At 32.6% G+C, this 13,452-nt stretch overlaps 1 protein-coding gene across 2 annotated transcripts in view; it reads right to left on the bottom strand.

The window, feature by feature from the left end:
* SLK (STE20 like kinase) overlaps window positions 1-13,452 on the bottom strand; it is a 43,200-nt gene that overhangs the window by 7,547 nt on the left and 22,201 nt on the right. Inside the window, exons 10-14 of one of the 2 annotated variants that reach the window (XM_084904022.1) lie at window positions 12,343-12,473; window positions 11,781-11,904; window positions 9,841-10,020; window positions 7,137-7,229; window positions 298-427 (exon numbers count right to left, since the gene is read on the bottom strand). In XM_084904022.1, the coding sequence (XP_084760148.1) occupies window positions 298-427; window positions 7,137-7,229; window positions 9,841-10,020; window positions 11,781-11,904; window positions 12,343-12,473 (658 nt within the window). The remainder of the gene's footprint in view (window positions 1-297; window positions 428-7,136; window positions 7,230-9,840; window positions 10,021-11,780; window positions 11,905-12,342; window positions 12,474-13,452) is intronic. The other variant, XM_084904021.1, reaches the window with a different exon arrangement.

The raw sequence follows: 13,452 nt of genomic DNA, 5'->3' as shown, positions 1-13,452 counted from the left end.
ATCATGTAGCCATTAAGTATACCAACAATTATAATGAGTATGTAAAATTATTCAGGTATATTTCTAGCATCATCTGGACAAAAAGATGTTTTAAGGAATATATTTTCACTTCTACTGTCATAAAGGAATACTATAACTCACAGTATTTTATCATTTTTCCTATTATTTACCTCAACTTTATCTTTCTCTCTACCACTCTAGCAAAGGAAAGCATTAAAATAATTTTTAAGGTATAGCTCCGCAATGTTTCTGAGATATCACTTTATATGTACACATATACTGCAAAATTTCATATACCTCTCATGAGTTGCTGCTTGTTATTCAGGCACTCTCTCTCAATATTGGCTAACTCTGCCTTCTGCTGCTGGATGATCTTTTTCAGAGAGCCATCTAATTCTTGTTGTTGCTTCTGAACAAACTCTTGTTCCTATTAGACATAGTTAACTATCAGTTAATAAATATTTACTGAGAAAAACATCCATTTATCTGTATGATTGTATACATTAAAGGTTATCAAGATTTCTAAACCAAGTTTTTAAAGTGAAATTTTTTAAATACCAAGATTATATAGTATATATATAATTTTATCAATCACCCAATTCAAGCCTAGAAAAAAAAGTATTAGAATAATAAAATACATATTATTCTAAATTCATCATTAATACTACACATACAAAAGTCTATCATCAACTCATAATTAAAATGCCCTGTTATACTGACATCTTTGGGAAAATAAATTTACATCTTCTAAAGCTAACTATTTCAGTATGGTGTGGCTAAAACAAGAACAAACAAGAAATGACTTTTAGGAAGAAAGGCAATAAACAGCAAATAAGTAAAACAGATGTCAGAATTTTACACGCTATTTTTCTGACAAATAAAGAGTTAGAAAGAAATACCATGCCTATGCTAATAGAGAAAGATAGTTTTTGTATCAACAGCCTGTGCTTAAAAAGAACAATAGTGTGAGGACTTAATAAGAAATAATACATTGCTAGAGAAATGTGAACTAGGAATAGGAAAGTGAGCTACATTTATAAATCTATAAACAAAATTCCTTATAGAGAACTCTTCGAAAATGTTTGGGATTCACTCACTCATTCACTCACTGAGTACATACCATATACCTAAATACCAAATTTATGCTTTAAAAATATCCTTTGGTTACTTTGTAAGAAAGGATAAAGTGACTTATGATCTTTATGCTAGAAGATTTACAGAAGAAAAGGAACAACATCCAAATTGAAGACATGTAAATTTTGCCCAGGAAATGTTTGGATCTCTACCCTTCTCTTGGCAGTTAGAGCAGTTTGTGATCAGCTCAAGGGATATTCATATCAATTTGAGTTTAGATTTAAAAATTTAGTGTTGAAGCACCATTTCTCCTATAATTCCTCCTCTTGCACATCCTAGAGAAGATAAAACCCTAACATCCTTTTGGAACTAATTTTTGGGCCTCAAATAGAGTCTCATAGATCTAAATCACAACCAGCCTGGCCTTCAATAAACAAAGAACATGTCGAGCAGTGTTCCTCAAGTCCCTGCATTACTACTGTCCCTGCAGGTGAAGATTGAGTCTTACCATTCAGGACATCCTGTAATTCAGAGTCACAAAAGCTGCTGTTTCATCTGCAGCATAATTTGTATTTTAGCACAAATACACAGTAGCAAAATACTAAAGAATTGCCTCTATAAAATTGTCAACTTAACTACTGATACCTATATAACTTTATCACAGCAAAAAATAAAGTAAAACTAAATAAATATTTAAATTCAACTACATAGAATAAGGTCTTTTGAGTTTTATTTAAAGAAATGCAAAATTGTCATGCCTATCTTTTATGCAGTTACAACAAAGAAAGTTGTTCAAGCTTCTCTTTGTCCTACAGCAAATATCAATTGTAATAAAAATTAAATTGTTTCTCTAATTTCATTATAAAATTTCTATATGCAAACTTATTAAATAAACTTACATTAGCTGGCAGACATATCAAATGGTTTTCTATTGTTCAATATTTTTTGACACTGGTTGGCAAATAACCTAAAAAAATATGTGTGGTCCTGGCCAGGTGGCTCGGTTGCTTGGAGCAATGTTCTATACCAGGGGTAACCAACCTTCCTTCCTTCCTTCCTTCCTTCCTTCCTTCCTTCCTTCCTTCCTTCCTTCCTTCTCTCTTTCTCTCTTCCTTCCTCTCTAAAAATCAACAAAAAGACATATCCTCAGGTGAGAATAAAAAACATATATATTTGTGCCGAAACTGGTTTGGCTTAGTGGATAGAGCATCGGCCTGCGGACTGAAAGGTTCCAGGTTCAATTCCGGTCAAGGCCATGTACCTTGGTTGCGGGCACATCCCCAGTATGGGGTGTGCAAGAGGCATTTGATCTATGATTCTCTCTCATCGATGTTTCTAACTCTCTGTCCCTCTCTCTTCCTCTCTGTAAAAACTCAATAAAATATATTTAAAATAATAATAATAATAATAATAATAATAATAATATTTGTGCAGAAACACTGGATCCAAATTAACCAGCATAAATATAAATATTACATTTAGACTCAAAAAAATAAAATGCAAAAATAGAAGATGGGGCAAATTTATTTGTACATATTTATATTGAAAATTAAAAAGATATATGCAAATTGGTGCCACTCAAATGCAATTTCTTGTCAATGCCAATTTTGGTCACATTCTATAATATTACTGTATTAATATGTCTAGATAAACAATATAAGAATTCCATTAAAAGAAAACCTTTAAGTATGCAGTGGGCCCCTTCTCTTAGTATTACACTTTCAAAAGTTCAACAGTAGCCCTAGTCAGTTTGGCTCAGTGGATAGAATGTCGGCCCTCAAACTGAAGGGTCTCAGGTTCGATTCCAATTAAGGGCATGTACCTGGGTTGCAGGCTTGATCCCTGACCCCAATCAGGAATCATGCAGGTAGCAACCAATTGATGTGTCTCTCTCACATCAATGTTTCTCTGTTTGTCTCTCCCCTTCCTTTCATGCTAAAAATCAATGGAAAAATATCCTCGGGTGAGGATTAACAACAACAAAAACATCACCACCAGAAATCATGATACACAATGAATGACTGACGGAAGGAGCTACAGAAGCATGCTGTGAAGCAGCTAATAGTAAATGAGGAAAAAGAAGAGCTAAAACTGCCTATGGAAGCAGGCAGAACTAGCATTGCTCTGGTCCAGAAGTTAAAACATGAGTCAACAGGAAAGAGTCAAGGTAGCAATACGTGGCAGAGCTTCCTAACAACTAGTTAGCAAAAACACAAGCTGCTTCACAGAGCTATGGACTTGAATAATTAAGCAGAGTCTGAATGATTACATAGTCAAGGATAATGCATAGATAACTGTTTATATTAAAGCTAAAAATTATCTGAAAGGACTTTTACAGACTAATATATTTTAATACCTCAAAAGAAATAAAATTTTAATATTATTGAGCTTTCATTAAATTTCCTAACTCCACAAGCCAAGTACAATACATTCACAATTAAATTTTTTAATTAGAAATTACTCTTAGGCTCTAAATGAAAAGTGATGTTACATTCCAAAAAGACTGTACAAATTATATTTATCCAATAAAAAAAATTAAGAGATGAATCTTATCACTGGAAGTAAAAAGTATTTTTTAAAAGGACACATAAATTGTAATATAAGTGCCCATTAAATGTACAAGTTTGAATTTTGATAAGTAATTTAATCATATTAATCAGATATCTATGAACATGAAAAATACAACTTTGTGTTTTAGAAAACTGTAAGAAAGGGTTATAAATATTGGGCTATTTGTACAGAATTTGATAATTTTAACTCAAAAGAAAATCTAAAAAATGGTAATGATCAGAAAAGTGATCGTAATTCATAATTTCTCCCTCTCGTTAAAAAAATTAATGTTTTGCTTACTCTTTTAGAAGACTATAGAGTCCAACAGCTACCAATAAAAAAAATTAATCTAATTTCAGGAGAGGGGAAATAGGGGGTTGAAATCAAGCTGTATTCTATCTATTCCAGTTGTATATGTCAAACAAAATTATAGTGTTAAATGAACTAGTCACTTCCTATAGAAATTGTGAGAAAGAATACAGCCTGGAATTCCAGACTTAATTTAAAACTACAAGAAAAATAGCAACTCACTATTCATTATGGACAATTTGAATAGTGAAAACTACAGTTAAATGTAACTAAAATCACCACTTTTAATATGGCTTTTCTGACCATATCCATAATTAAAACAGCTACATAAACATATATGCAATCAAAATGTCACTTCACACCAAGATAAAAATCTAACCACAGCATTCAATTTCTCACATGTGCAAAGTTCATAAAATACTTTTGGGAAGATAATTCTTAAAAAATATGAAAATCTCAAATTAAAAATTGTGGTGGAGAAGATAGAAAAAGAACACTGTATTCGAAGTGTTCTAGTTCTAATCTCTTTGAGACTTTAGGCAGATCACTTAGACTTCTATGCCTTGATTTCTTCATCTGTAAAATGAATACACTCCATCCCTACATTAGGGTGGTGGCAGTGGGAATCAAATGTGAAAACTCTGAAGAATACTGTACTAGAAAGGTCATGTCAAGTTATTACTCTTATTGTCATTATTGACATTATCATCAATCAATCTTCTAAGATTGTAACAAACAAAGCTAATAATGAAAGGCACATGTGAGCCAAAGAAAAACCGGTAAAACAGGAGAAGGCATCCTCCTACAGGCACATGGGACTTACATCCTGTATTTGGGCGTTGAAGACTGCACAAGATGACAACTGAAAAGACTGAATCATGACCTGAGCAAGACCCTGTGGATCAGAATACAACGCACCTCCCAGGTGAGAATACAGCTGGATGACTTTTTATAAATGGAAAAAAATAATTATACAAATGTTGAATTTCTTGAGGCATGGAACAGAAGGGCCTCTTTCTCCTCTGTAAAATGAAGGATTTGAACTAGATCAATGGTTTCCAAACTCTAGTTTGCTGGCATTTTCTTAAAATCAAACCCTCTTTTAAAAAACTCACCAAAAATACATAAAATTTATAAACAGATAAAAAGTGGTACTGCTTGAGTTGAACTGGAAGCAGGGGCCGAGATCTTACTTTCCAAAAGATTCTCAAGGTACTTCTTTCTAAACTCAAGAGCTACTGGAAGCACAATTTGAAAACCACTGGACCAGATGGTCAAATACATTCTAGCTCCATGAATATATGGCTATTATTTATAAACACTCAAAAAAAAGTTTAAAATAGATTATTTATTCAAGTTTTAGCACCTTCATTAAAAGCAGTAGCTAAAGAGAAATACTTGAAATTTGTTATACTAAATTCTTTATTAAGTTTACAAAAACAATTATTACCTTCAGCTTTCACTGGAAAATATAGGCTAACACCCAAAATTATATGAATAATTACCAACAAAGTTTTATTAAAGTATAGGATGACCTAATTCATTCAATGCTAAATTCTCAATTTCAACTCTATAGTCTGATATATTACCCTTTGGAATTTAAAAAGTCTACATTCCTTTACAAGGCAAAAACTGTATTATTATCTGATTTAAAATCCAAATTACCCAAAAACAAACATTTAACCAGCAAGGACTTTCCTTTTATCTAATAACAATAAATGGCCAACAATCACTAAGCTAAGCTGGTAAGAGTTTAGATTGGGCACAGAAAGGGTAGCTTGAATATGAGAGACAGTATGTTATCGTGGTTCAATGTGGAACCAAACTTGGCTAGACAGGTACTCTGGCTTTACCATTAACCAGATGTGTGATATTAGAAAAGTCACTCAACCTTCCTGAGCTTTTAATTTCCTTGCTGTAGAATGGAGATAATTAGAGAAACTACCTCATATGTTGTGAGGTTAAATGAGTTTATACAGATAAAGCATTTAGAACAGTGCTTGATACATATTATAGTAAATGCTATGTTTGCTATTTAGTGATCTTCACATCAGTCAAGAGAAAACTTTTCACTATTAAATTTTTTAATTCTGAGACGTTTATTCTTCTTTATGGTATTAAAATAGTCTCTTCTTTGAAATGATGGTGACAAGTAAATGGCAGTTTTAAAATATCCTTACTTGGCAAAAATTTTAAAAAATTGTATTGGCAATCCATTTGTCATGGCCCTCAATGTTTTTTTGGTTATATTATATGTTTCTTTTCATGGGTCTATAAAGTTTAAAAGTCTGGGAATCACTTCTGAAATTATATAAAACCGTATTAAAAGGATAATATAGGCAACAATTAATATATAATCCATATATGTTCTTCCTTTCATTGACATATGTAACCATCAATTGAACTCACTTTTCTTTGCCTCCAAGTTGATTGAAAACTTAATTAAAAGAAAGATGATTCCTAATATGAAAAACCTTGTAGAGTCACATGAAATAATTTATATAATAATATATTGAAGCCCTGGATGGTTTTGCTCAGTGGATAGAGCGCCGGCCTATAGTAATCTGGGACTCAAGGGTCCCAGGTTCGATTCCGGTCAAGGGCATGTACCTTGGTTGCGGGCACATGGAGGCAGCTGACCGATGTTTCTCTCTCATCGATGTTTCTAACTCTCTATCCCTCTCCCTTCCTCTCTGTAAAAAATCAATAATATATATATATATTTTTAAATATATTGAAAATACTAATTCATCTAATTTAATAAAGAATTCACTCATATTAATTGGCTCAGCCTTATAACCTAGAATCAAATTTATATGGGTAAAAATAGTCTATTTTTTTAACTGCTAGATTCTGAGTCAAAAAGAAAAAGCAATAGACTTATATTTAAAATTGGGCTCAGCCAGTGTGGCTCAGTAGTTGAGCATAGGCCTATGAACCAGGTAGGTCACGATTCAATTCCCAGTCAGGGCACATGCCCCTCGGGGTTGTGGGCTTGATCTCCAGCATGGAGTATATTAGCAACTAAAATGTCACCATTAGAGTGCCTTTAGAAACTACCTTAAGAATGCCCTGGGAACCTTTGTATGACATACAAAGTTAATAACACATACACTTAGAAATTACCCTTCCAACCATGATTTATTGAGCTGTTAGGATAATGCTGCTTTCTGTTTTTAGTAGCATCAAGCTGCTGCTGTTACCTGAGCATGCTGGGTTTGTGCAAGCTCCTCTTTCCTGCGTTTCATGAGCTCTTTTCTCAGCTCTTTGGGTGCACTCTCCACTTCATTTATAACCTACAGTATATAAGCATGCAGGAGGTGGGGAAATAATACTTTCTCCACGGCAAGTATTTATGTGAGCAGACAAGCTACAAGCCAAAGATTAAAGCTGTTAAAAAGTTGAACATGCATTAGCATAGGTGTTAGTTTGATGGAAAAGAATGAAAGGACAGAACATGCTTAATCTCAGTGCAGAAAAGGGACATTATGCCATGTAGAAGTTGCTTAGTAGTTGCTTAATTATCCCTATATATCATTCCCTCTAAAGACCCAAAGATAATCAATAAAGGATTACTTACAGTACTGATGCTCAACTAAGATAATAAATTCAACTGACCTTCTTGAAAGATCATAAAATTATAAGCATATCTCTTGACACTGTTTGAAATATTGGGCATAAGGAAAGCTAATGCCCCTTATAGAAGGGAAACATTTCATAATTAGCTTGATAATTTTAAATAAAATCCACTCAATGAGATCAAAAGAACAATGGGGTAAGTAAGCCTTAGAACACACAAAGGAGAAATAAATGGATACCACATTTTCTTTTTTCAGAAAACACACCATTTTATACACGGTGTGATAAAAATGAATATATCTGACACTTTTGAGTTAGATTAAAATGACATTCTCCTTTGCTGATAATTTAAGCCAAACTTAATTGTCAGGTTTAAAATCAGTAACATGAGCACTCATAAAATAAGTTTAATTTGCTTTGACTTATTATAACCAATAAAACATAACATAAAATGAAATATATTTTAGAGTTCTTTCTTTTAAATCATTTCAAAATTCTGGATATGTATTCCACCTAAAAACAGACCTGTAATCCAACTATGAAAAATGATCATGTATTCACACAAGTAGAAGCACCAAAAGCAACCAGATTCCAAATCACCACATGCTATTGATGGTTTGTGAAAGAGAATGATTTTGATTTAACAGTGTACTTAAAATTTCCCATCAGTAATTCCTCATGAAACCAAATCACCATGAAAAGGAAGAGACTCCCCAAATGCAAGAAGTTCAGTGATAAGGAAAAAAATACATAATATAATTATTTAAAATATGCATTATCATGATCTCAAACATATTCACTGGCTAAAATTCCCTTACCCAAAACAGTAATAATAACTAGAGGCTCTTATGTATCTAGGATTAAATCACATATTTATCTGTAAAATTTTATTTACTTAATTTGATATTAAAAATAACCTCTCACCTAACTGGTATGGCTCAGAGGTTGAGCATCTACCTATGAACCAGGAAGTCACAGTTCAATTCCTGGCCAGGATACATGCCCAGGTTGTGGGCTTGATCCCCAGTAGGCAGGAGGCAGCTGATCAATGATTCTCACTCATTACTGATGTTTCTATCTCTCTCTCCCTCTCCCTTCCTCTCTGAAATGGAAAAAAAAAATAAAAAAAAAAAAAAAAAATAAAAATATATATATATATATATATATATATATATATATATATATATTTTTTTTTTTTTTTTTAAATAACTTCTCAATGAAAACTACCCATGGTTTCAAGAGAATTAACATGTAGCCTCAGTAAAAGTCATACACCATGATATACAAAGCCATTTTATGTAAAATATAATGACAAAACAGTAATTTTAAGAAATGATAGTCACTTCAAATTATATACCATTTCATTCATCTTTACCTAAAGAAATCATTGAACACCCTATATTTATTAATGTTTGATTCTATCCTTTTTAAAGTAGATCCTCAAGTTCAGCAATATGAAGTTCAATTTTCCGCATAATTTAAATGTTAAAGTCAATGGAGCTGGGTATTTGAAACATACAAAGTGAAAATGCATTCACTAGTTTAGTTGAGTTGTTTTGGTTCCAATCTAATACAAATAACATAATTATTGTTCCTGGGTCCTTTAGAATCATGAAAATGTATCTTCTCCTCCTACACTGAAGGTACAAAATAAATGATAAAATTATCTCTGAAAGCTGCTAATATATTAAGTTCTCTCAGTTTGGGAGAAAAAGACATACTAATCCAATATATAAATCTTCTTTCTCAATCAATGATAATCTTTCATACCACAAACAAGATTCTACCACAATATGGAACAGTTTCAGAAAAAATGAAAAAATTCATCTTATTCAAATCACTTTACAGGTGTTTTCTATCTTTGATTCTTCAAAGTATCTTACAATTTGATGAATTTATAGATACAATTTTGAATTTCAGATTATTTAGCTTTTGTTTTGGTACATCAAAGATAGGCAATCAAGTTAATAAAAAGAGGATTTTAAGTATGAATTAAATATATTATTGCCTCCTACAAACACAACACTGTTTTCTTGAAAAAATACATCTGTAGTATGCCTTAAATGCTGTATTAATAAAAAAGAAATGATAATATGGAAGAAAAATGAAGATTTGGCTCAACATGTAATTGGATATTTACTGGCAGATTGTGAACTTGAACAGGCCATTAAAACCTCTTCAACTCCAGCCCCTGAGCAGTAAAATGGGTTAACATCTGACCTTACTACTAACCTACATGACTGTTGGGAAGATAACAAAAAATATAAAGAGAGTCCTATTTAACTAGTAAAGGTAGCTTTAATAATTAAAAACAGTAGTTACACTTACCTCCTTTTTTCGGTTCTTCAATATATTCTGAAATTTGGACAATTCTCTCTCTTGTTCTCCTTTAATGCGTTTAGCTTCATCTCGCAAGCGATTTGTGTGTTCCTGTTCAAGACGTTCAATAGTCTGTTTCTGCTGTTTTTCTAGATTCTCAATTTCTTGGTCATATTGTCGCTTTTTGCTCTGTAAAACAATGTAGCTCAAGATCAGTTTATTTTTCTATCACTCATATTAACTATTATAATGAAGATGTTTACTAAGAGGACATAACCAGCATTTTAATTTAGATGTAATGAATATATATAACCTTTGTAGTACTGAACAAGTACTACAAAGGTTATATATAAATGAACTAAAACATATAATTTTTTTTAAAGTCATGCATTTCTTTTCTTCTAACATGGAAAATACATACAGTTGACCCCTTAACAGGTTTGAATTGTACAGGTCCACTTATATACAGATTTTTTTTTTCAATAAATATACAGTTGGTCCTCTGTATCCCTGGATTTCACATCTGCACATTCAACCAATCACAAATTGAAAACAGTATTTTCGACCCATGGTTGGGAATCTGTGGATGCAGAGGGCCTATTGTATGCATTGTTCTACATCTGCAGATTCTGGTGTTTGTGGAGGTGTCCTGAAACCAATCCTCCGCGATACCCAGGGACAACTATAGTTAGGTCTTTAAGGAGTTACAAGTAGAGCGTGGATTTTCTACTGCACAAGGGAAGGGTTCATGCCCCTAAAATCCTGCACTGTTCAAGTGTCAACTGTACATTTTTCCATTATACAAGCAGTAGAACGTTGCAAATTTTTAAAGAATCTAGGAGAATATCCAATTGCTATGAAATATTAAAGTAAAAAAACCTCTACATTTATACAATATAATGTTTGATAAATCAAAGGTCTTATCTGAAGTCTATTTTAATTATGTACAATTGTCATTTTAAGATTTATCCTTCTTCATTAATTTCTTAAAATAAATATCTTATATCATTGAAATAAATCTTTTGGAATTATAAATCTACACTTTTCAACAAAAGATTGCTGCTCATATAAAACTCGAGTAACACTGCAATTTTGGATAAGAGAGAATTAAATATTTGTAAAGGGTGTTTTCTTTAACAAATTAAAAAGCAAAACATTCTGAAAAATATCTGGGGGAGAGGCGCAGGAAGAAACCCAGCTTTTATAAGGTTCTGGAAAATAGAATATATGTATTATAAAAATAGTAAGAAAAAAAGTCCATTTTTTTTTTAGGAATTCTCAGTTATAATCCAACAAATGTAATCAATAATACCGTACTTCACACAAAACAATTCTTAGCACTTACAAGAACAGCAAAAGAACTATATTTAAAGTATAAACACTGTAACATTTCAAATTATCTTTTTTCTAACCTACTTAAGCTAGATGGTCAACATAAGTTAGCAAAATGTTTACCTTTAACTTTGGGTACTAGGTAAAAACCAAAAGACTCAGTTACAATTACCCTTGACTAATCAGCACTAATTTATCTAGCATCTGTGAATTGCCAGAGAAGTTAGTTTGTCTTGAAAAAGCCCCCAAGAAGTTCTAATACTCAGCAAGGTTTAAAGATAATTGTTCTAGACTGGCTTAAAATCTTGGATTCCAAATCTGAGAGGTCAAACTGTGACACTGAAAAATGATCCAACAATAAGCACACCAAAGAACTTTGTAAACATCTTCATGATTCCAGGTTTTCATGATGGATTTTATTCAAAGAAAAATGAAGACACTGATCACACTATAAGTCAGTGATAGGAAGACGAGGATGGACCTTTTTGGGCAAAAACACATCATAAAGCCAGAAAAATCTAGTCATCTGAGAACAAGATCTAAAACCACTAGTGAGTTTTTTCTTAAAGCATCAAATTTCATAATTAACAAAATGGTACAAGTATTTAAGATTTTACCATCATTTCTTGCTCAAAGCGCCGGAAGATTTGCTCTCGCTGCTGCTGCAGTTTGCTATTGAGCTGTTGTTGGGCTCTTTGCTCTTCTTTTTGAAGAAATCTTAATTCCCGAAGTTCCTGGCGTCTAGATAAAATGTAATAGCCATGACAGAGGCAGAAAACAAAAGTTATACCTTTGAAGTATAATGCTTTAAAAAAAAAAAAACTTTAAAAATAATTTTTTGCAAACGTAAAAGTAATAAAAGAATGGTCCAAAATTAGCCAAGTCTTTATTCCTTTCTCTAGTCTTCTGACTTTGCAGAATCTAAAAAGAAGTCACAAAACCAGTTTTGTTTTATTGATTTCAGAGAGGAAGAGAGAGGGAGGGAGAGAAACGTCAATGATGAGAGAGAATCATTGATTGGCTGCCTCCTGCACACCCCCCACTGGGGATCGAGCAGCAATCCAGGCACGGCCCGTGACCAGAATCAAACCTGGAATCCTTCAGTCCGCAGGCTGATGCTTTATCCACCTAGCCAAACCTGCTAGGGCCCCAGTTTTAATTATGTTGTTCTCTACTCACCTAAGAAACCTCAATTCTTCAGTTTTGGAATCACTATCCGTAACTATCTTTGACGTTGTTACACTCACTTCTACACCATCAACAATAAATTTGCGTGTTTTCTTCAATGTTTTCTTTTGTCTTCTTGTTTCCTGAGTGAGATTTTATTTTAGTTAGGCTTTATATGAGCAATACTAAAGATAGAAAGCATTTTCTTCTTTAAAAAAAAAATTGAACAACCATTAAGTCTACACATATAGACTATAAAGCAGTAAAACTCACATGTAGAACAAGTTATATCATCTTATTTGACTTTCACATGACTTTACAGATGAAATCTAAATTTTTCAAGTCAAAGTATGACTTTTCATGATGTGCCTGTATAATTTTTATGATATCCTATCATAATCAGATAAGGACCCTTACAGTGGTAAGGATCAATTCACATAAGTGACTAATTATAACTTTTACTTAACCATTAGTTTTTCCTCCTCTTTTCACCTTGTAGGTTCTCAGATACCTCTGCTTTCAGTTTAGGACCACTGACAAAACAAAATTGAATTCCTGGGGTTCAGCCTTTAAAGACTCTAATAAATTAATAGGGTTAAGGGTAGTTGGGAATTTATATTTTGAAAAGGCTCCCAGGTAATTTTTAAACAATGCCAGGATTAGGAGTCAAAAGCTATTTCATCAGAACAATATCAACAGTTCTGCTCTCCATTTCAGGGCTGGAGATGAATGTGTGATTTTAGAGTTATTAGCAAGATAGCACCTCTACTGCACCTCAAAAGAACCATATTTGCCCGCTAGCTAATGTCTGCCATTCTTTTTTTTTTTTTTTTTTTCCAAACTAAAAGAGAAATTTTATTTAGAAAGTTACAAAGGTAGTAGAAGTGAGCCAGTTGGGCTGCTAAGCTCAGGAAAACAAGTTACAGAGGCAGAAAAAGGGCCCTTGGGGCTCAGGAGAGGGAAAGAGAAAGTAACACACCTGGAGAGAAACCCGAGAGCGAGAGCTGCCTGTCACTCTTTATTAAGACCAAACTCTTGATTCCTCAACTGATATCCAAATGTTTTTTAAATGTAAACAAATAATAAAAATCTAACACTCCTGCAAATACATAAACATGGTAA

Source organism: Pipistrellus hanaki, assembly GCF_964339955.1.
Source record: "Pipistrellus hanaki genome assembly, chromosome: 14".
Lineage (NCBI taxonomy): Eukaryota > Metazoa > Chordata > Mammalia > Chiroptera > Vespertilionidae > Pipistrellus > Pipistrellus hanaki.
This window is presented reverse-complemented; position numbering and strand designations above follow the sequence as displayed.